This window comes from Mesitornis unicolor, unplaced genomic scaffold (assembly GCF_000695765.1).
Source record: "Mesitornis unicolor isolate BGI_N332 unplaced genomic scaffold, ASM69576v1 scaffold16749, whole genome shotgun sequence".
NCBI classification, from domain to species: Eukaryota; Metazoa; Chordata; class Aves; order Mesitornithiformes; family Mesitornithidae; genus Mesitornis; species Mesitornis unicolor.
The window spans coordinates 57,586-79,644 of NW_010208135.1; the positions used below are offsets into that span (position 1 = coordinate 57,586).

General features: G+C 41.3%; 2 protein-coding genes across 2 annotated transcripts in view; one reads left to right on the forward strand and one right to left on the reverse strand.

Moving 5' to 3' along the window:
* Window positions 1-10,731, forward strand: part of LOC104546883 (complement C4-like) — a 46,419-nt gene extending 35,688 nt beyond the window's left edge. The window contains exons 33-41 of the mRNA XM_010192388.1: window positions 510-678; window positions 1,138-1,225; window positions 2,170-2,244; window positions 3,284-3,392; window positions 4,406-4,495; window positions 4,911-5,003; window positions 5,740-5,823; window positions 9,213-9,345; window positions 10,533-10,731. Of these exons, the coding sequence (XP_010190690.1) occupies window positions 510-678; window positions 1,138-1,225; window positions 2,170-2,244; window positions 3,284-3,392; window positions 4,406-4,495; window positions 4,911-5,003; window positions 5,740-5,823; window positions 9,213-9,345; window positions 10,533-10,671 (980 nt within the window). The 3' untranslated portion in view covers window positions 10,672-10,731. The remainder of the gene's footprint in view (window positions 1-509; window positions 679-1,137; window positions 1,226-2,169; window positions 2,245-3,283; window positions 3,393-4,405; window positions 4,496-4,910; window positions 5,004-5,739; window positions 5,824-9,212; window positions 9,346-10,532) is intronic.
* Window positions 10,732-13,620: 2,889 nt separating this feature from the next.
* LOC104546884 (stomatin-like protein 3) lies at window positions 13,621-21,081 on the reverse strand. Its single transcript, XM_010192389.1, is given in 7 exon segments — window positions 13,621-13,818; window positions 13,967-14,101; window positions 15,116-15,319; window positions 16,909-16,991; window positions 18,200-18,272; window positions 19,109-19,212; window positions 21,030-21,081. Coding segments are annotated over 7 exon segments (849 nt in total).
* Between the last annotated feature and the right edge of the window lie 978 nt (window positions 21,082-22,059).

The following is a 22,059-nucleotide window of genomic DNA, read 5'->3' on the forward strand; positions in this document are numbered from 1 at the left end:
TCTTTGTTACTGGAAGGAGAACAAAGTAAACTTCGTTTACCGTTTTCTTGGCTGCCATGATGAGAAAGTTCAGCTCAGTCCCCTGGCTAATAAAGGACCTGCCATGTGGCCTTAAAAATTCTTTGGGGCAGATCTATCATAGATTTTGCATATGAGCAAGACTCTGTTTTCCATCCCCTGAAGTGTGTATTCATGATCCTCTCTGCTTATGTCTACGGGTTTTTTTTCTATTTGGATAGCTAACTTTTGGAGGCAGGGATTGTCCTTTACATATTTATGTGTAGCCTAAACCCCATTCTTAGCTAGACCTGTTAGTTATTCTTACTATAATTATCCCTAAAGATTTAACTCTAAATGCATTAGAAATACTGAGATGGTATACAGCAAGATGTACAAAACCCACAAAGATGGCATGACTGGCCATTGATATTTACCATTATTTTAAAAGGAGTGAAATTACGAGACCTCAGTCATTTTTGTGCATGGCTAATCACATCTGTCACTTCCAGAAGATACATACTATGATGAAAATGTTGATTATGAGGACTTGATTGCTGCAGAAAACACCGCGTTTGAGCGACTCTCTGATATAGAGTGGTTTGATATTCACACCAGAAGGAAAAGGGATGTGATCTCTCCCAGTAAAGCAGAATCGCTGCAGTACAAAATCTGTGTCAGGTAAGTCTGCAAGATCAGGTCTTCATTAGAAAATGCATTGATTTTGGTTTGTAATTCCTCTTGGTCATCATCTTCATATCTGCAGGCTCAGCATCCAACCTAGTGATCTTCTGTGAATATGTGTAAATGACGAGTCTGCATCCTCTCTCCCATGGTGGGAGAAAAGATTTTCACACAAGGTATTAGGTTTAGATGGTTTACATAGAGACCTCAAATGGCCATTGCAGATTCTGCCTCATCAGACTCTAGGGAGACTCTAAAGGGTCTGGCTGGCTAATCATATGAAAGAAGTCTTTTATTAAATAAAGTAGGTACAACTACTGTAGTGATAATACATTTACAAGGTGCATTGCTTTCTGAAGAGATGCTGTTACTTCCATCATGTTTACATTCTGGCCTCATAAAAAAGAAAAGATGTCTGCTACTAAAAGTTCACTGCTGGCGGTCTCCCTTATAAAGGTCTGCAGGTCCCAATGCACCAAAGATGTCCCTGGTTGATCTCTCTCTGCTGAGTGGCTTGGAGCCTGACACAAATGATCTCGAACAGGTTAGAAACATTTTTCTGTGCAGTCTTTCATAGACTTTTCTATAGAAAATTTGTCATTCAAAATTTCTCCTAAGTCTACAGAATAAAGAAGGGAACACATATTTTGGGTAGATATATTTTCATTGTTCCTGTTCTGATAAAATAGTCACTGAATATATACAAGAATTGAAAAGCTTGTGGTGAACAGAGTTCAGTCTTACTGCCTTGTAACAGAAATTAAGGCAAGACTCAGCAGGACACTTAAGTACATGCCTGTCCTTAACATGTCTTAGAATCATAGAATCATAGAATGGTTTAGGTTGGAAGGGACCTTAAAGCTCATCCAGTCCAAACCCCCTGCTATGGGCAGGGAAACCTCCCACTAGACCAGACTCCCCAAAGCCCTGTCCAACCTGGCCTTGAACACTTTCAGGGAGGAGACATCCACAGCTTCCCTGGGCAACCTGTGCCAGTGTCTGACCACCCTCACAGTAAAGAATTTCTTCCTAATATCTAATCTAAATCTACCCTTTTCCAGTTCAAAACCATTCCCCCTTGTTCTGTTGCTACCTGCCCTTGTAAAAAGTCCCTCCTCAACTTTCCTGTAGGACTCCTTCAGGAACTGGAAGACTGTTGCCCCGGGATGTGCCAGGGCAGTGTGTCCTGTGTTTGCAGGACAGGGGGGAAGACCTTTAGAGGTGGTTGCTGGCAGAGCACACTGACAGGGAGGTGGGGCACAGAGCTCTGCAAAGGTGGCTACAGAGTTTTGGGTTCTGGAGCCTGCTCAGCTGGGGAGGTTTGCCCGGGTTCATGTTCTTGCGGACTGTCTCCTTTAGGGAGGAAGAAAGAGGGCAGAATGAAGCAAACAGCTGAATAAACCAAACCAGAAAATAGAGGGCAGTAGCAGCAAAGGTGTTCCTAGGTTTTTGTTCTAATTTTGTTTGGTTTTTTTTGTTTTCCTGCAGTTGGTGATGTCTTCAGACCAGTACATTCAGCACTATGAGTACAAAGAAGGAAAGGTTTTCCTTTACTTTGGTGAGGTAAGCAAATTCAATGATTTTTCAGTCTCTGCCATTTCAGATAGCATATATAGACTTCTTTATAAAGCTAATCATTATTGGTTTTCACACTTCGCTACCTTCCTGTGATTTTTGTCATATATTATTACTGAACAGCTCAGCTGAAAGAGGGCAGAGGAGGGGAAGAAGAGGAACATGCACCTTCATCCTCCGCCTTTATATGTTGCAGGAGATATAGCCCACACCTGAGATTTGGGGTTTGACCCAGAGAAAATAGAGAAATCCACTCTAGAGAGAAGAGATGTTTTTCATTCAAGATTAACAAAGTGTTAACTGGTGGTCCTGTAAATTCTGTATAGACACCTTGCATGTGAAGTTGAGTATTTCTGGATTGAGAGCCATATAGTGACAAACAAATGCAAACAACAAACCTCTTAGTTTCTGTGTATGTTTCTGCATATTTTGAATAATTACTTCATTTGAGTTGCTTCACCTCCACAGCCAAAGCAGGGGGGCCCCTGTAAAAAGCATACACCGGACAATGATTTTTTAAAATATAAGACAATAGGCAAATGAAAAAAAGTAAATATTATTACTGCTATGACTGTCCTAGATAATCTGTGTATTTAACACAGGTCAAAAGCTGTCCATGATCTTAATATTTAACTAAGGAAAGTGTATATACTGGTGGCTATCAGTACAGGCATGGTGGTGAACATATGTTATACCCACTACTCCTGTGCAAGGTGGCTTTAGGAAAAAGCTGAAAAGTAAACCACGAAGTCGTGATGATGTGAGTCCAGATCAGACAGTTTCATGCAGAGAACTGCACACATCTCACAAATCTACCTTTACCAGGCTTAGCTCATCCACAAAATCTTGCAATAAAATGATGGAAGGAAATGCTTTCTTCAGGTTGAGGCTACAGCTAGCAGGATTTACTCACCTATGCCATCAGAAACAAGCATTCAACAGCTAGTACAGGCACAAATGAGTAAGGAACTGACTCGGAAGAAAAAGTAAGTTTTCTCATCATAAGTATTTTTCTTTTTTCCTCCAGCTCACAAGCGGACCAGAACCAGATTGTATATCATTTGGGGCAAAGCAAATCAATCCCATGGGCTTGGTTCAGCCAGCAAATGCCATCCTTTATGATTTTTACAACCCTGGTAAGGGCACAGAGAAAATGATACATAAGTGATTGAAAGAGAAACTCTCGAGAACAAACTCCAATCTATAGAATGGTCATTTTGATGTAGTGTGTGAAGCCACATGATTTTGCTGAGTGTTAAAATAACCTGCCTCAAATACTGTCTTCTACTACCGTGGCTTAAGATCATCTAAATAAGGATCCTCTCATGAAGGGTCTTTTATTGCATATGGACTAAAATTACAAACTTTTACATTTGTGGATTTTTAAATCAGGTTTCCTGAGTTTCTGTTTCTCAAGGTGCTTTTAAACATGTTCCACTCATTAACTTTTCGGTCAGGCTGTTCTTCTACGCATCTAAGATAGGCAGCCTTAGAGGATTGACTTATGATGTACTGTGCTTGCTGGGGGAACCAGTCTCCTTCCCCATCCAAGGAAGGTTAAATGTAAATCATCCCTATTTGCCAAAGTTATGTAAACAATATCTGAAAATTAGGTCAAATCTCTACTTTGCCTGAAGCTGAGAGATACAAGACAGTTTACAGTAGGCTTAAACAATTAACTGCTGATGATCCTATCTCCTTCTTTTGAAACAGTGCAGTGCTCAACATAGCTCTAAAGCCTAAAGTTGCTTTTCGGAAGAAATTTAAATAAGGGAAGAATAAAACTTTTTAAAAAGCACCTAAGAAAAAAACAAACAAGCAATCAAAAAAACCCACAAACCAAAACCAAACTCAACAAAAATCCAAAAACCAATACCTCTTTCCTCCTCTCCCCTCCCAAAAAAGAAACCCACAAAAAAAAAACCTAGAAGCAACAACTCAGGTTGTTTCCCAGCTGAATGGCGAGAGTTGATCTCTGTACTTTACATGCCTAGGCTATAGGTCTTTGTGGACTGCTGATGTGCATCTAACCCCTTAGTACTCTGATTTTTCTGGACCAGGGAAAAGTTGGGCTGCAAATGTAGTTTCTACTGCATGGGTTTTTCCACCTGAGCTCTCTGAAATGAGCCATTTTGTTTCTTCTCCGTAGACAGAAAGTGCAGCGTATTCTACAGCGCTCCCAAGCACAGTGCCATGCTTTCAAAGGTGTGCCACACCACCGTTTGCCAGTGTGCAGAAGGTAAGGAGTGACTAAATAGACCGGTCTAAAAGACAGTTGCTTCTGTGAATCATTAGCATGAGAATTGTTAGGCCCAGAAAAGATCATTGCAGTTATCGTAAGGCATAATGCAGGACACAAAGCATCCGCTAGTATGTTCAGTACCAAAATGAACATTTTTTTTCAGATGCTCAGGACTGTTGATAGTTGGATGCAATGTATTTTACACACATATATGTAAAATTTACAATATGTGTATTTTACATTCACATATGCATGCGTATGTAAAAACTCTCCACCACACATCTAAGAAAGTTGTTTTGCCATTTTATTTTATTCTTCTTATAATGCTGACTGAATGAGTATGTGTAAACTGTATCTATCTAAATATCCATGCCTACAGAGACAGATGTATCATTGATTTTCTTCCCTCTAGGTCCCTGCCCAAGACAAAGATCAACTTTCAGTAAATCCATAACACAAACCACACGCTTTAGTTTTGTCTGCTATGAGCCTGTTGTGGATTATGGTAAGGCATGAAAGACAACTGTCAATTTAGTTTAAACATAGTTCTTTTAATAAGGATAAATTTGTAGTTTTATATGACCAGACCTCTCCTGAAATGAGTAGGGTTTCTGTATCTGGCCTAGAGGCTGAGAAGATGAAATAAAGCTGTGTGCTATCACAGTCATCATGGGGGTGAAAGGGAAAAGTAGAGGCCTCAGAAGGATGCAGTGAGATGCTGGGGGAAAGAAGCACAGGTGTTACGTTACATGGTTTAGAAAAGACCTGTGCTGTGTGCACTACCATCCTCTGCATCCCTAATGTTACAGGATGGAGATAAAAAGTAGGTTCTGTATGGCATGCCATAGCTCAATGAATATTTTTTCCTTTGCTGATTTGCCTTTCTGGCCTCTTCTTTGGATGGAAAGTTGGAAGAGCTGCTGAAGAAAAAGTGGTTCAGAAGCTTTGGTAAGTTCTGCTAACAGAAGGACAGGACAGGCAGTAAAAATCTAATCATACAGGAGCTTCTTTTAAAAAAATACACAAAAGAAATACAAATCTAGAGGTTGGTGATTAATACCTGACTTTCTAAAAGCATATTAGGTATACATTATTACTATCCTTTTGTCTTTCATACTCCTATGATTTGTGAAGAGAGAGTACAATGGCCTCTGTACAGACATAAAAGCATACCTATTTTTCAGGGTTTTGATGCAATTTCATGTTTCTATCTGGCCTCACACGGTTGTTGTCTGTTGCAGTATATGAGGTGGAGCTCCTCAATAGTACACAGAAAAACGTTTTTGATTACTATGAGGCCAAAATCCACAGAATCCTTAAAGCCGGTAAGTATCAAAATGTTAGGCTCCTTTCATTCATCTATAGGAACACTAGGTTGATTAAAGGTTAGCCAGTGGGAGCCACGCAGATGCCTTCTCTTGCTGTGGAAAGTAGAGTCAGACATACTTTTACACTAGGCTTGCAAGAAGAGTGATTTCTTGCAAGGCTCTTTTGGCACATCTACCTTGCTGTTCAGTTCAGCTCAGGGGTCGCTTTGGTTCACATTGTGCATCAATACCAGAGCACATGAGCTTGAGTCCTTTCAGATGAAATTAAACCAGAAGACACATTCCAGCTGCATTCAGTCCATGGCTCCAATCTGAAGCTAGTCTAAGATAAATCCTCCAGAAACGTGCATAGTGTGAATAGTAGGTCTTCTGCATCAACTATTTCGCTTTATTGACTGCTGCTACTGAGCCACATTTTTTTCCACTGTAGACATATCCATTGAACTATGTTTTGATACTAGATTAAGATTTGAAGTGTTTGTTAATTAATTATTAAGCACTTGCAATCCTTGCAGAACAGACTGAGTTGTCCACAATGACTGGCCAGAAGTCAGTGAACATGGAAAAACTTCTACAACTTTGATTTAATGATTGTGGTAACAACAAAGAGGACTTTCTCTCTATTTCTTTAGGTGCAGTGTAAAGATTTGTACTGCTCTCAGACATTGTACTTTTGCAGGCCTGCCATCCCAGCTGTCCCCATGTGACCTTTATCAGCAGCACAGGGAAAACTCATATTTTTCAAAGTAATTTCTGGAGAGACCGTCAGATGACACCTCAGACTTTAACCACTGTGGTATCATGTGGTTGTCAGTTTTGAGTTTGGCAGTCAGAGATTGCCTTCAAAAAGCAACTTCAAAGATTTCAAAATCTTTCCTGTCTGGAACAGAATAAGTATCTCACTCCTTTGATTTTTGCCCAGGGGTTTGGCAATGTCACCCAGTACTTCATGGCACACCAACTTGTGATCTGTGCCCAATGTCCCATTCCTGTCAGAAAATCAGGTCCACGCTTCATGAGTCCAGAGACAGCATCAGTCATATCCAGGGCTTTCTATATGCAGGGAAATTTTAGTGTACCTAGTGATCAAACCACCAGCTATGGGAAATTACAGTACCATGATGGAAGATTTCATTAATCTCTTCAGAAAAACTCAGGATCTAAAAGGATTTAGAGCTCTGGCCCCCAGTGAATTTGCATTCACAATTCACAGGGAAGCACTGGAAAGATTTTGTTTCTTGGCGACCGACAGGAACATCTCTTCAATCTGAAGTTGAAGGGAAGAGATTACTTCTTTCGTTCCTACCTCCTTCTTTTTTATCCCCTTAAAATCCTCCTTGGTTTGTGCTGTATAATGCAGTTTATGAGCACCAGCAGGCTTTCAGTAGGCTTGAGGGAGGCTGGAAAAAGGCATGAAGCCATGGTGATGAAGCAGCAGCAAGGTGTTGCATCCAAATCAGCTCATGACTGAACTAGAGTTGTTATCTTTGTTATTTTCTGTGGCTGTTTTGAGTGAGATTTGTCTCTGTTGCTATCACCAAGGGTAGGTAGGAATTAGTAGAGTGAATCCTAATATTCTGGACCCCTGGCATTATTACAGTATCAATCTTTGCAAATAAAGGGTTGGTTCAGAAGACAGATGGAAACACTTACTTGTATCTGGGAGTCAGCAAAAGAAAATTTTGCAGATGTGCACTCCTTGGATTACTTTGTTTATTAATAGAATTAGTGCTTGTGTTTTGGATGGCTAAAATTTATGCTGTCCTATGAGACACATAGAGGAACAGTATGGCCCATGTGAGATAACACAGAATCCTGGAGGTCTTTTTTCCCCCATTATAGAGTCTAAATCTTGAAGTAATTGTTTCCCTTAAATTCTGCTTGGCTACTTTATAATATTATATTTTAAATTTAGGGGTTTTTTAATTGGAGATTTAGATTTGGAAATTACATAATAGCTTGTTACAGTAACTCAAGTATTTCTCAGAGTCTGGACTGTATTAGGCCATTTGTAAAGCATATGAACCATGGTAATGTAAGCACAATAAACCAGAGGCATAACATCATTATTTTTGCAAGCAGTTCTGATCCATCTTTGCATTCCTTGAACAAAATGAAAATTCAGTACTCCATATAGCATAGGAGCAACACAAAGTATATAAGAAAACCTATAGTACTGTATTATTCTTTTGGAAAATGCAGACGTAAAGAAGCATACAATACTGAAGATTGACTTTTCTCTGGCCTATAAATACCATATGTAAAATTAATGCATTTTTAACTAGGAAATAGATAAGGGTCTTAGTGTTAGGTTTCACAGATTAGAACTCTATGTCAATTTCTCTGAAATCTTATTAGTGTTAAAATATTCTACTTCAGGATTTTATTCTACTCTTAGGATATAATTTTGAATACTAGACTTTCCATATTTGTAATATAATACTTTAGAGAGCAGAAGATGCCCAAGCTTTTGCTAACTCATAGGAAGACTCTGGTGGTTTACCTGTAATTTAAGCTGGTTTAATGTTGAATTTGTCACCACAGTTGTGCATAACATTTCACATTATAATTGGAGAGTAAGAAATTGGAATATTGCTGTTACTTGCATTTATTTTTTTTCAAATGGACTTTGAAAACTGTTCTTCTAGCCAAACAACACAGTATCCTCATGACTTGTGGTTAGTCACTGTGATCAATAAGCATCTTTCCAGCTCTCATGTCATTGCAATACTTGAATACACCTCTCTTCTGCCTTGGATGCCCACTTCTGCAATGGGCAGTGCAGCTCTTGAATAATTAACCTTCTCGGCCAGAATCCAGGCCAGAATCTTCTAAGTTATTTCAATGTGAAGATCATCAAGCACATGTCCTACATATCAGCTTCAGAAGGGATAGTATAAAGGCTGAATCAGTGACGTTCAGATGAGGTGCACTAAGGAAACTGAGTTTGTAATACTGCCTGCTGCATTGCTGAGCCTCAAGCCATCTGAATTTAGTTTGCTAGCTTTTAAACTGCTACAAGCCTGAGCAATCTGAAATGTAAGATAGCATGCTTACTTTTTCCTTTGGCTTTTCCTTCAATGTCTGAGATTTAAACAAACTCCATAATGTCTGAAAGATCTCTATAGTAAAACAGATCCTTCAGTAACTACCAAGGAGGTCAAGACAACCAGCTAAGACATAAATGGCTTAATTTTGTCAGGTAATGTTAAAGAAACATCCTACCACAGCATGTCCATTTAGTCCCATGTCAAGCCACAAGCCTCAAGTGAAATATTACCTTGGCTTAGCAGTGGAGTAAATGATCACAAGGGGTCGTGTCCTGTGGGCTACAATTCTGCTCTTTATTAGAAAAGTTCATTATGTTTTCTCTTCTCATGCTACAGCTACTGATGAAAGCATCCAGGTGGGTGCTCACCGACAGTTCCTAAAGCGCTCAACGTGCAAGCTAAACATGGTCATTGGCAAACGGTACCTCATCATGGGGAAAGATGGGCAAACAGTTGATTGTCACCACAAGTAAGTGCAATGGTTTCTGAGCAGCAGTGGCTGCTATTGCAGACCATGAATCCAGAGGATGCTCAAACTACTGGAGTGCCTCCAGAAAGCAAAGGAAGGGCCACATTTCTAAGGGACTGATTCTGTTGGCTTTACTACAATGCGAAGAGTACCCCTCTGTAGGCAAAAGGCAAGCTGTGGGGAACAACTGAGCCACCCAAATCTATTGGCTCATCTATCTGTGTGGAGCCTAGTTCCCACACTTCTCAGAATCAAGATCTGTCCCTACTTTACTGGGTTAAAAACTCACAGCTAGAAAAGGAAAAAGGGAAACGTTACGTGGTTCCATCACTGCAGAAGCCTTACAGAGCTCCCATGTTTGCAGAAAAAAGGAGCGGGACTGGGTCTAAGAGCAGCTCTCAAACCTTCTGTTACATCACATGCAAATAGCTCATTCTTCTCATTTCTTGTCACACTTTAGTGAAAAAAAAGGGAATTTATCTGAGAAAGATTTTGGTCTGACTCTATTCAGTATTCAGTGACAAAGCCTGTCTTAAATATTTGAATTCCCTGAGCTTACCTGAAGAAAGGTAATGTATTTGAAAGCTTCTAGGAGGGAGACCACCTCCATCAAATTATAAGCACCACTTCCTAAAACCTTAGAAGGTCCCCTCTCTCCATTGCTGTATGACACCAATGTGAGTGTTTAAATTGGGGCCTGCTTTGACAGCTGCCTTCTAAAGACTGAAGTCTCCCAACAGAGGTGTAACCTCTGAGGTTTTCTCTAGTCCAGGCATAAAATGTCAGAAGCTACACAGGATGTCACCCCAGAAAATTAGGAAATGTTTTTGGTATACTCTGTTGAAACTAAACGATCCTTCACCATGTCCTATCAGTGTTCGTTGAGGCTGTTTGTGCCAGTCCACAAAAAACCTAATAGAAACTTAGCCCAAGCTTAGCTAGTGTCACTCAAAACACAAATACAGCCAGATTTCTCCCAGCCTGGCACAGATTTCCTAAACTTTATTCAAAGCTCAGTTAACCTGCTATTGGAACTAGGTTTCAGAACATTTTCTTGGATTGTGTAACTCCTTCTGATCTCAGAGATGGCTCAGTAGAGGAATGCAGCCCCAGAGGGTTTCCACTTACCCATTGCTCCATGCCAGTAGCAGTGACTCACCTCCTTCACCTGTCCCTCTTGCACACAGGATGCAGTACTTCCTTGATGCCCAAGCCTGGGTAGAGAGAATTCCAGAGGAGAACGAGTGCCACACCACCCTGCACCGGAGAGCCTGTGCTCATCTGCAGGACTTCATGAACCCCTCTGATGGCCTGTGCCTCTTCTGAACCATCACTCTGCTCCCCGCATCCCATCCGTGTGACTGAGACTCAGCTCCTCCCTGAATTTTGCTTGCAAAGCCTGTACATCAGAGCAGTACCTGAAACATTGCAAAACTGCTTCAATCATTATCTCTGTTCTGCTGATTGGGGTATCTTCTCATAGATGTATGTGCACAGGGGTAATAAAATTAAAACTGCCATTATTTTACTTGTTATTCTGTTTATTTGTCCCTGCCACTGGTGAAGAAAGAGCAGGAATTTCTCTCTCCCTGATGCATTATACAACAGTGCAATTTTCCTGCAGGTGATCAGATGAAAAATCATTGTCTTCGCAGAGCTGATTAGTTCCTGCAGTCACTGTCACTGCATATTAAAGAGGTCAAGAAATTTGCCTTTTCTGTAAGGCAAGACTGGGCATTCATGGGCTTACCAAATATGGCCTGTGCTACTGAGAGAGAAGAGATAGAAGAGATAGAACATTCATGCTTCAGCACATCAGTTAATTTCTGATTTTAGTTATGAGTCTTTGTATAGGGGAACAACTAACACCACTTGTACCAGAGCAGGATTCGCAATTGCACTTCTGAAGCTGGAACTGGCCCAGCATCAGGAAGGGCAACTGGACTGGATGTGTCCTATGCCTGAGCCAGGAGTCCTGCACAAGCTAGTTAGTGCTGGCTGCTCACTGAGGGCACAGAATTGCTTTTTAATTGTGCTCTGTAGTCACATGCTTTTCAAGATGTTCTTTTTTAGACTTAAATTACTTTGCATTACTTTAAAAAGAAATTGACACAATCTGTGGTTGCATTTTTTTAAAGCATTTCCGCTTTCGTGGCTACGTGAACAGCTTTGTAGTAGAGATGCAGTATTTGTCAGGGAAAGGTGGGGTTTTTGCTGTCACAGTTATAAAGGCTTCCACAAATGGCAAACTAAGTTAATAATTAAAAATAACCCCAAAACTCGAAAAATCGCTTTTCGTAGGATAAGAAAAAGTCTGTAGAAAATGTTTTGATAACACTGATAAATAGATGACTTGCACATATAAGTTTTACTTCCTTAGTTTGCCAGCAAAATGCCATTTGGCAGTGATGTCTGAAGCAGAGATGAGCTGCAATGAAAAGCTGTGTAAAAATTTGCAACCTGGACTGCTTGTCTTACATGGCAACAAAAATAAGAAGAACCTGTATCAACAATATGATAATTAGTAGGTCTGTGCTGATTTTATTAATTTGGAGTCAAATAACCTTACTGAATAGGCGGGGCAGCAGTGAGCCTTGTGTGGAGGAGACACTACACGGCAGCAGGACCTACCAGAACAGCTGCTCCACAAAAGCCTCCAGATTCATAGCAGACAGCCCAGCACCAGGTGCCAGCACTGTGAACTGCTCAGCTATTTCTGAAAGCTGTAAACTCAGGTATCTGCAACGATGTGCCCCACTCAGCTGTCAGCCATTGCATGGTTTGAGGGTGGGGAAGGCTTATTTTGTGAAAACGTGCACGACCGCTTCATGTCATCTGGAAAGGAAGATAAGAAACCCTCTGAAGGTGAAAGACAGACAAATTAACATAGGACCTTGTTTTCGTCAAGGTTTTCCTCAGTGTATTGGGTCTGTGTGGCAAGGTTTTGGTAGCGGGGGCCTATAGGGGTGGCTTCTGTGAGAAGCTGCTAGAAGCTTCCCCTATGCCAAATAGAGCCAATGCCAGCTGGCTCTAAGACGGGCCCACTGCTGGCCAAGGCCAAGCCAACCAGTGACATTGGTAGCACCTCTGTGATAATGTATTTAAGAAGGGGGAAAAAACTGCTGTGCAACAGCAGCCAAGGGGGGGGTGGAACTGAGAAGATGTGAGAAAAGCAACTCTGCAGACACCAAGGTCAGTGAAGAAGGAGGAGGAGGTGTTGGAGCAGAGATTCCCCTGCAGCCCATGGTGAAGACCATGGTGAGGCAGGCTGTCCCCGTGCAACCCATGGAGGTCTATGGTGGAGTGAAGGTAAGCCTGGGAAGAAGGTAGGGGTGGGTAGAAGGTGTTTTAAGATTTGGGTTTATTTCTCATTATCCTACTCTGAGTTTTGATTGGTAATAAATGAACTTAATTTTCCCAAGTCAAGTCTGTTTTGCCTGTGATGGTAATTAATGAGTATTCTCTCCCCATCCTTATCTCGATCCACGAGCTTTTAATCATATTTTTTCTTCCCCCTGTCCAGGTGAGGAAGTGGACATAATAGAATGGCTCAGCGGGCACCTGGCATCCAACCACAGTCAACCCACTACACTCAGCTTTCAGATTTAGGAAATGTGATGGTAATGCATGGGCATACATTCTTTTCCTTTTATTACAGAGCTTATAGAAATGTCAGCAACATGGCAAAATCCAGCTGACATCAGTAAAGAAAGTGCTAATTTTTACTCCTGTAAGATAAAGAATAGGCTGTTCTATTGACATCCCAATTAACCAGTAATTCTGTTTATAGTTAAAAAGAATAACCCTAAGGTTATGGGCCAAATCCTTATGGGCCTTTCCATCTCACAGAACTTGAGTTAAACAGCAGCAGCTGAACTTTTCACTGTGTTTAGTACCTCAAGAGCTCAGAGGTTCTTGCTTAGCTGACAAATCACCAAATAATTGCTGCACTCAAGACTATGTGAAATGTGGTGAAAGCATCATTAAAATTTCATATTAGGCCTAATGTGTATTTTATATCTTTTATTGCATTTTACGTATTTTCTTTCATTTTTCCTTGGAGATGAGTCTAAGCTGAAATAGCTTAATGCCTGAAATTTGCAAATGCAGTCTTCTAATGTGGGAGTTATGTGTGATTATTAAACTATTTTTACTCTTATTTTTGGTAGAGAGGACAAAAGCATGATTCTACTTTAATTCTGGTAATCTGGAATGCCTTGCTTCCTGGGAAACTCTTTAAATCTCTCAGCTCGAGGAGCTAGTGTGGAACAGTCTCTATCCTCCTCTATTTTTCTGCCCAAAACTTTCAAGAATATTTATGGGGAGAGGGAAGACAATGGTGGAATTATCCTCAGCTGCCAAAGTTGTTAATGTTTGCAGGTAGCGTAGCTGAAGACCTGCTGGAGACTCAGCTAGCACCATGGAGGCCTGCTTGAGGGCTTTAGAAGCATTCGTTTCTCCCTCTGCCACAATCTGCAAAGTAAGAGAAAAAGAAACCACATTGTGATACTGCCCATAGTCGGGAAAACCCACCTTTACAATGGAGAGAAAACAAACAGGCACTTGGATGCCTGGGACAAGGATACAGGAGCTTGGAGGCAGACATTGCCATGGGCCTCACCTTAGCTCTTGCTTCTCGAGCAGCCTCTGCTTCAGCTGCCATTGCCCTCTGCATGTCCACAGGAATCCTGACATCCTTGATCTCCACTCGGCCCACTCTGATTCCCCACTGCTCCATGGCACTGTTGAGGATAGCCTTAGGGACAAAGACACAACCCACCATGAAAAGCACAGTGATGGCAGAAAGAAAATAACATTTTGTACCCTGACACATTATACAGATGGAAAAGGCAGCATGTAAACTGCATAACAGAAAGAGCCCTCCAGGAGCACCAACATCCAATGTGGTGTGCACATGGTGGGTACTCCAGCCTTATGAAATTTGATGATCAATACCAGTGTCTGAGACAGGGTGTCTCCTGTGCAGCTTCTCTATTGCCTCCTAAACTATGATCCCCATCCTTTCTTTAGCTGGGCACTTACTAAACTACTCCCTTTGTACAGAGTAATACTACAGCAACTTCCTAAAATGGCACAATGCTGTAAAAACATGTAAAAGCACACTATGGGTGAATGACACCGCTGTGTGCTCAATCTCCCGGTTGCTGCTACGATTCGTGTCACCACTGTGAACACAGGCTGCTGTACTGGCTGGAGAGGGCTACAATCTCTCGTTTTTCTGATTATGCCTCATTTCCAACTGAAAAGAGTAAATCAAATCCTGGCTTTCTTCTCTGCTCCCTCCTTGGCTGCCAAATCAGAAAAAAACAGATGGCATTTTAAAGCATAAACCAACTCGGTTCTCTACTCTTACTTGTTATGACAGGAGAGACAAGCCCTGCCTGATTAAACCTCACTCAAGGGTGTGCCCACAATAGAGCTTCCCACGAGCAGCAGACTTCTTTGTCACCATTTGCAGAAGCCTCTGTGCAAAGATTAAACTGATTTATTCAATTCACTGGATAATTTCAGAATCTTCATTGCTTTTTGATAGGCAATACCTCTTCTACAAGAACATGGTGGAATATGCTTAGAATAGTTCTGTCTGACTCTAAACAATGAAATGTATAACTGGGGAAAAAAACCCTAAACAAACCATAAAGGAAAATGTTACTATCATTGTTGAAGAAAGAAATAGAGAAAAATTCTAATTTGCTGCTCCCCAGAATAAATCCCTATGCTTGCCAGTGAATCCAAGAGCCAGGTTTACCTGGATGCTGTGTGCAATCTTCTCGCGACCTGCCAGGAGTTGAGCCAAGCTCTGTGTCCCCAGGACATTTCTCAGGGTGGTCTGTGCCAAGAGGAAGGTTGCCGAATGGACATCCATGATGTTAGCAATGGTGCCAAGAGCACTGTGGATCCTGTAGTATACCACCCCATCAACTTGGGTAGTAACGGCATCTTTTGTGAGAATCTTCATTGGAGAAACACACAGAAATAGGGAAGGATTCAACAACGCACTCCTTGCCGAGGAAGGGAAATATGTTTTCTTTACTTAGTGAGGAAAAGGCCCTGCTTATTCAAGGAAACTAAGACTTTCTTTTGGTTTCTTTGTCATTCTCCTGAGAAATTACTTCAAGGAAGTTATCCCACAACATCAACAGATTAGAAACCAGGGCAAAATGTTGTACACAGCCTTTAAACAACTGTTCCAATAGTAAGTGAATCTCATAACCCATGTGGTTTTCTTTTGCAATTATAAATAATGCTTATCCTTTTCCTTTCTTGCAGAAAAGTCCATGACTGATTTTATACATTGTGATTTTACACAATTATACATTATACATTATACATTATACATTATGCGTGTAGTTTGGACGATCTCTGCTACTTCTCTAAACAACGTATTTGTAAGAAACAGCCATAATTTAAAACAAAAATGAAAAGCAAAGTGCAAGAAATTGTTAGAAAAAACTCTGAAAAAATATTTAAGTATTCACAGATTTGTGTCATCTTTTCCCAGACACATCCTCTGTGCCTCAGGGGGCAGCTGGCCTCAGTGGACCACTGATGATGCTCTTCCCTCCTCAGCATCTTTTACCTACAAGTAAGTGCTTCACAGAAGCCTTGTCAAAACCTGTGAGCCTTGCTGGCGCAAGTACTGCAATCATCTTCCTTCCAGCCTTCTGTTTTGGGGTCCCATTTTTCATTCCACCACATGAACCTCTGCAACTGCACTCTCCAAAAAGACTCTTTGTGATTATGGAAAGTAAATGGTCCAAGAAACAGCTCCTGGGGAACATATTGGACAATGCCAGGGGCCAAAGGAGTCGTGTCCCCTTCTCTTCACATAAAGAAGAAGACAGCAATGCCAACTCCACCTGCAGAAGCATTGTACTGCAGTGGAGTTGGGGCCACATGGAGCGAAAACTTTTCCAGAATGACAGGAAGTGCTCAGCAACTGATTCTTCAGCCTGAATTTTTGTCAATGTTTGTCAATAAAATGCCTAAAGATGTGCCCCTCCATTCCTGCCTAGAACTGAGTTTTGTGGATGATTGTCTTTACTTACTTTTAATTTAAAGAGATTTGTTATCCGTATGTAATTTTCTTTTTAAGAAATGTGTAGGCTGTGCATACCTTTGAGTAGCAACCACATCATCAGTGAAGGCTTTTTTGAATGGTGAGCTGCATGTCAGATCTAATTTTATTAGGACACTATTCTGGATATCTTACACTAGTCTATTGCTTCATTTCTATGTATGGAACAATAATACAACTAGGAATTTTTAGCCTCTCCTCTCTTGTCCTCTCTGACTCCCATTTGCAGTTTTGTCCCTCTCCCTTATCTTTTATCTCAGTTCTGAATGTCAGCAAGAGGAGTTTGCTTGGCCTACAATGACAGGTTTTCGTAAGTAGAAGAAGTTTTGTAAGCATTTGGGTGGTCAGAAGATACAGCAAGTAAGCTGAATTCTGTATGGTAGCTCACAACTGCACACCTGCATTATTTTTGATCATGCCATGATTCAGCTTTATGTTACATTTCTGGTTTAGAGAACAGTTACCTCTTGTGGAGGAATCTTACAGGTAACAGTTCTAAGATCAACCTTGATAAATGTATCTGTACAGGGAAGTATGAGGATCAAACCTGAAAAATAAAAATAATTAGATTAAATACTTATTTTGTGAAAGCTACATCTAGAGCCAGATATCCTGTACAAATCAAATGGATGGAAATGTCCACAGGGTGGGGATTGAGCCCAACTTATTACTCCAGATGTCCTTTCTGCTACAGGAGGTGACAACCGTGAGGTTTTGCATTTACAAATAACAGAGGGGAAATGCAGATGTCTGGAAATAATGTGAATTTATTAGAACTTAATGGCCTAGGGCTCTAGTCTGGGAATAGGCAGATTGCAGATCTGGCGTCAAATTTGTGATGAGACTTTTGGCAAAAGCTCCTTCCATGCATCAGTTTAGTTCCCCCTCTTTCGATCCTAAGCCATTTATGGTACAGTATGTGTCCCCCCAGGAAAGACATCTCCCAGGTCCAGATTTCTGCGCCATCTGTAGGCTCCCACATCAGGAACGTTGTTCTAAGATCCGATCAGTCCTGTGAAGGAGTCCCCACTCTCCCTTCACTAGAAAGTGGGAGCTGACATAAATATTTTTCTAATCTCAGCACCTTGCTTGGGTGTCCAGAGCCACGCAGGAAAGCTCTGCACCTGCCCTAGCTGCTCTGTGGACCACATAGCTATCTTTCAGGAGGAAAGACAGTATCTGGAAAGTACTTTTTCCTCTTATTTCAGCTTTCAGTTTGCCCAGTTTCATTGCACAGAGGCTGTAACCACAACAATGCAATCAACTCATGTTGTTGGGTTTGGTTTGTCTTGGTGATTTGTCACCTGATCCTAGGTGACCGTAACAAACTCTGCATAGGTGCAGTGTCCCTGCCCTGACACAGTAACAATTTTCAGAGCAGAAGACAGCTACAGAGCTGGCAGCAGTGAGCAGCGTTGGAAGTGAGGCATAGGAAGAGTGGCCACAGTCACCCAAAAAAGTCTGCAGCAGAGCTGAAGACTGCATTTAAACCTCCCCAGTCGCCTGCCCTGGTCCCACCTACTCAACAGCAAAGACCTATCTGATAACAAGGTCCCCGACCTTCTCTGTTGTGCTGTGATCTGGGTGGCCCTCTTCAGAAAAACAAACCACCTGCAGGTAAAGGAACTGCAGCAGAGAGGACCTTCTCATCCCCCCATATGCTACGATGAAGGATTTCAGGGACCTCTGCAATTCTCTGTGTGGTTACAGTGCATCATAATACAATAAAAACTGAATATAACTGCATACATTCACCTGGTCCCTTTGCTTTCTTAGACAGTATACGTCCCAGACGAAATAAAACAGCACGTTCATATTCTCTGATAACCTAGGAAAACATTTAAAATTTAGAATTTGACAGCTAACTGTATTCCTACTCTCTGGACTGATTTTTTTAATCTTTGCCATCTGTATTAAATGTGAAAAAACCACAGATAATATAGGAAACAACAAAGCTGCAAATCACTTGGCATTTTATGCCTTCTCCTCACCTGACTCTCTGTTGGAAAAAACTCAGACTCTGGCCCTGCAAATATTTTACAAAGCAGATGAAATATAAAAGAGTTGCCACTAATCTGATGAGGCTGCCCACAACTCTCTCAACATCAGTGCTACACTCAGAGGAACAGTGGACAAAGTATTTCTCACCTCAGATAATCCACCTAACTACTTTTGTTAGTGTATTATGACTACTCAAAGCCTGGCACTCAGGGCAATCACTCTGGTAACTCAACCCTAAAATATGCTTTAAATTAATCATATTATATTCATGCCTTGAAAGGACTGTAGGTTTAGGTTGTATAGTTGCTCAATGCAGGGACCCATATTCCCATGTACCCATATTAATCACTATTGCTGGCAGCATCAAATATGAGTTCTTCAGAAAAGTTTGTACATTTTTTCTCCCAGAGCTGTAAAGCAGGGAAGTTTAACTGATGATGGAAGTTGAGACTGGAAGAAATTAAATAATGTTGTAATGAAACAGAAAGTCAGTGGAAGAATATGGACCTCTTGGTTCTGGACAATATCCTCACTACAGGCCTATATGATTTCCAAAGAAGTGCATGTGAAGTGCATTTTTTTAACAGAATCAATAAATCAATAAACAGAAGTAACAGTGATGATAATAGTGCTCTTTATGTGTCCCAAATCCCACTAGTTTACCTTGATACATGTCCAGACGGAAATAGGAAAGGTAATAAGCACCAGAAGAAAGGAAATGGAAAACAGGAATCAGCCACAGACACCAATTCCTTCCCACCTGTCAGCTATTAAAATAATAAGGAAGAAGAGCAATTAATGCAAATTCTGAAAATATTTATCCAAGGGTTGTAGATCTAGTCCACAGAAACTCGTTCCCTCTTCCTCTCATCGCTCACTGAAAGCCAGAAAAGGCCTAACCAGATATCCACCCTTACGTCCCTTCTGCCCAAAAGGTTCAGAAAGTACATTTGGCAACAGGAAAGAGGAAAAATTAAAGACATTGCCAAAGCTGGGGTTTTCATTGATATGAACCGCTGCCAGTGAGTCACAGCTGGAGAAGAATATTTCATTTGAATTAAACAGGTAATAAGGAAAATGAGGGGAACCTCTGTTGTCTTTAGATGGAAACCTTGAGGAATACTGTGGAGCTAGACCACAAGCTTCAAAATCAGTGCTTGTCAAAATGCAGGCCCATGCATTTTTGGCAGTTCTCTCACTGGATTCAGCTCTTCTCATCCCAAAATTTAATTATAATGAAATTTCATTACTTCACTATAATTAAATAAAAATATTTCAAAATAAATTCATTATTTAACTGCCTGAAGGGAAGGCAGTGGTGCGTTGTTGTTCAAGATCTAAAAGTTTGGGACGCTCTTTGTAAGGGAAAGGTGATTGAGGAGCTGTCGCTCATTGAAGAGCCGGTGGACCTGCTGAGGTCCTCAAAGAAGGGGCACGGAAGAGGGCGAGGAGTGAAACAGGACAGTCCTGTTACCAGGACAGAGTGCTGCAAGGTCAACTGAATTTTGCTAAAAGCAGAAATGCCTTGGATCAGGCGAGCCATGAGAAAAGCAGAAGCAGCAAGGATGCAGGCTGGGCTAGGCCAAGGGCTGTCCAGATTTTTGGGGATTTTTGCAGGCATAAGCATCAGCCTGATTCCCAACACAAAGGGAAGAGGCAGGAGAGAGGGATGAAGGCTCAGAAGTCTCCTCAGAGAACCTCTCCCATGCTGATGGAAAGATGCAGCATGTTTTGGATATATTACTTCAAAGGTATAGGGTAGCACAGGGAATTTCTGACATCAAATAAAATCAGTATGCAGATAAAAACTGATAAATAGAAAACAATTATTTTATACTTCATGAGAAAAAACTTGTCAACAAAATGAAACAGCATGGGGCTACCTGATCTGTACAGTAGTCTAACTGAGCAACAGGGCAGGACTAACAGGTTTGTCAGAAAAGCCCCAGCAACCCCAGAGGAGGAGACACAACCCAGCCCTCCTGCAGCTCTCCTCTTGCCGGTACCTCTGTGAGTAGCTGGACTTGGGCCTATTGGTGATGTTAACTGCAAACCTGAGTGTTACAATCAAGTTCATTGCTGCTTGCAGTTGTGCACTTCCTACTTCTGAGGCCCTCACTGCAGGATTAATCACACACACATAAGTATGTTTGCGTCCAAGAGAGCCAGTCATGATGTGGATATCAAACTTGAAATGCAAATGAAAAGCTCATGTCCAAGTTGTCTTGTGAAGAACATGAGGAACTGTGGACAAAAGTCTCGGACAGCAATAAAAAGATGGAGTAGATTCAGCCTCTTGTAACTACTATGAACCCTCCTGCTTCCAACAAGCACCCAAATCAATCCTGTCAAGACTCATTCTTGTCCCACCACACTACTCATGCTTATGGTCAGACACAATGTTGAAAACAGCACACATTGCCAGTAACAACTTGCTTTGACATCAGCTCTCTTGCTTGAAGAGAGCACCAGGTGTTCATCACACAAGTCCAAACATTAACTCACTCATATTTTTGGTTAGTTTTGCTCCTTAATATTATTGAGAAATGCACATACACACACACACACACAATTAGAGGCTTACCAATTAGATGCCCTATGTTATTTTTCTTGGGTGTCTCCCTCTGGGGATCCATCCTATTCAATGTAAGCTCTGATCTGCTCACAGATGAGGCAGCAGCATACCTTGAAAATGCACAATGCTCTTACAAAGCACTGAAGTCAGAAGCAGGATAAGAGGAGAAATCCCCACTTGCACAAGAGACTTCTGGGAGTTTGTTACTCTGGTGAGGAGGGGATGTTTACAAAAACAAAGTCTTGTGGATCAAGGTTGTCTCTGATGTAACTCCGTGGACTTCTGTGGTCATCTTCTGGCTGGGAACGTATTTAGACTGGCTTGTTTTACACCCCACAAAATCCAAGCTAGAAATAATTTCTATGAATTGGTAATAACACTCCCTAGAGAGAAAAAGCAAGACAGAAAGAGGAGAGCACAAATCAGAGCAGCTGAGGGAACTGAAGTTGTCTCCTCTCAGCCTCCTTTCCTCCAGACTGAACCTTATTGCTCTTTACAACTACCTGAAAGGAGGTTGTAGTGAGGTGGGTGTTGTAGTGAGGCCTCCCAAGTACCAAGCAATAGGACAATAGGAAATGTCTTCAAGTTGTGCCAGGGCAGGTTTAGATTGGATACTGTGCACCACAGTGGATTGAACCCTGTTGTGCTAGATAACCTAAAAAGCATAGTAGAAACACTTCTGCTTCATAGTCTTATGACTTCTCCTCTAAATATTTTTCACAAAACACTTTTTAATATTGACCATCAAACCAATCATAGCATTTCATACTAAGCCATTTCTGAAGGCTGCAGCAGCAAAGAGAAGCCTTCTCAAAGGACACAGATCTATTGCTTGTTATTTGAGAAAAAGTGAGAGGTGGCTTTCCATGTATAATGTATGAGTTTGACATATAGCTGCATTAATTATATGACTGTTTGCTGTGGGCATTCACCATCTAGAATATCTTAAAAAGATCTGGCTCCAGCTTCACTTCTCTTAAGTCTTCATTCCTGCCAGTAATCACATTGGCCCCAGATGGGTCATTCAAAGCTGACTGCT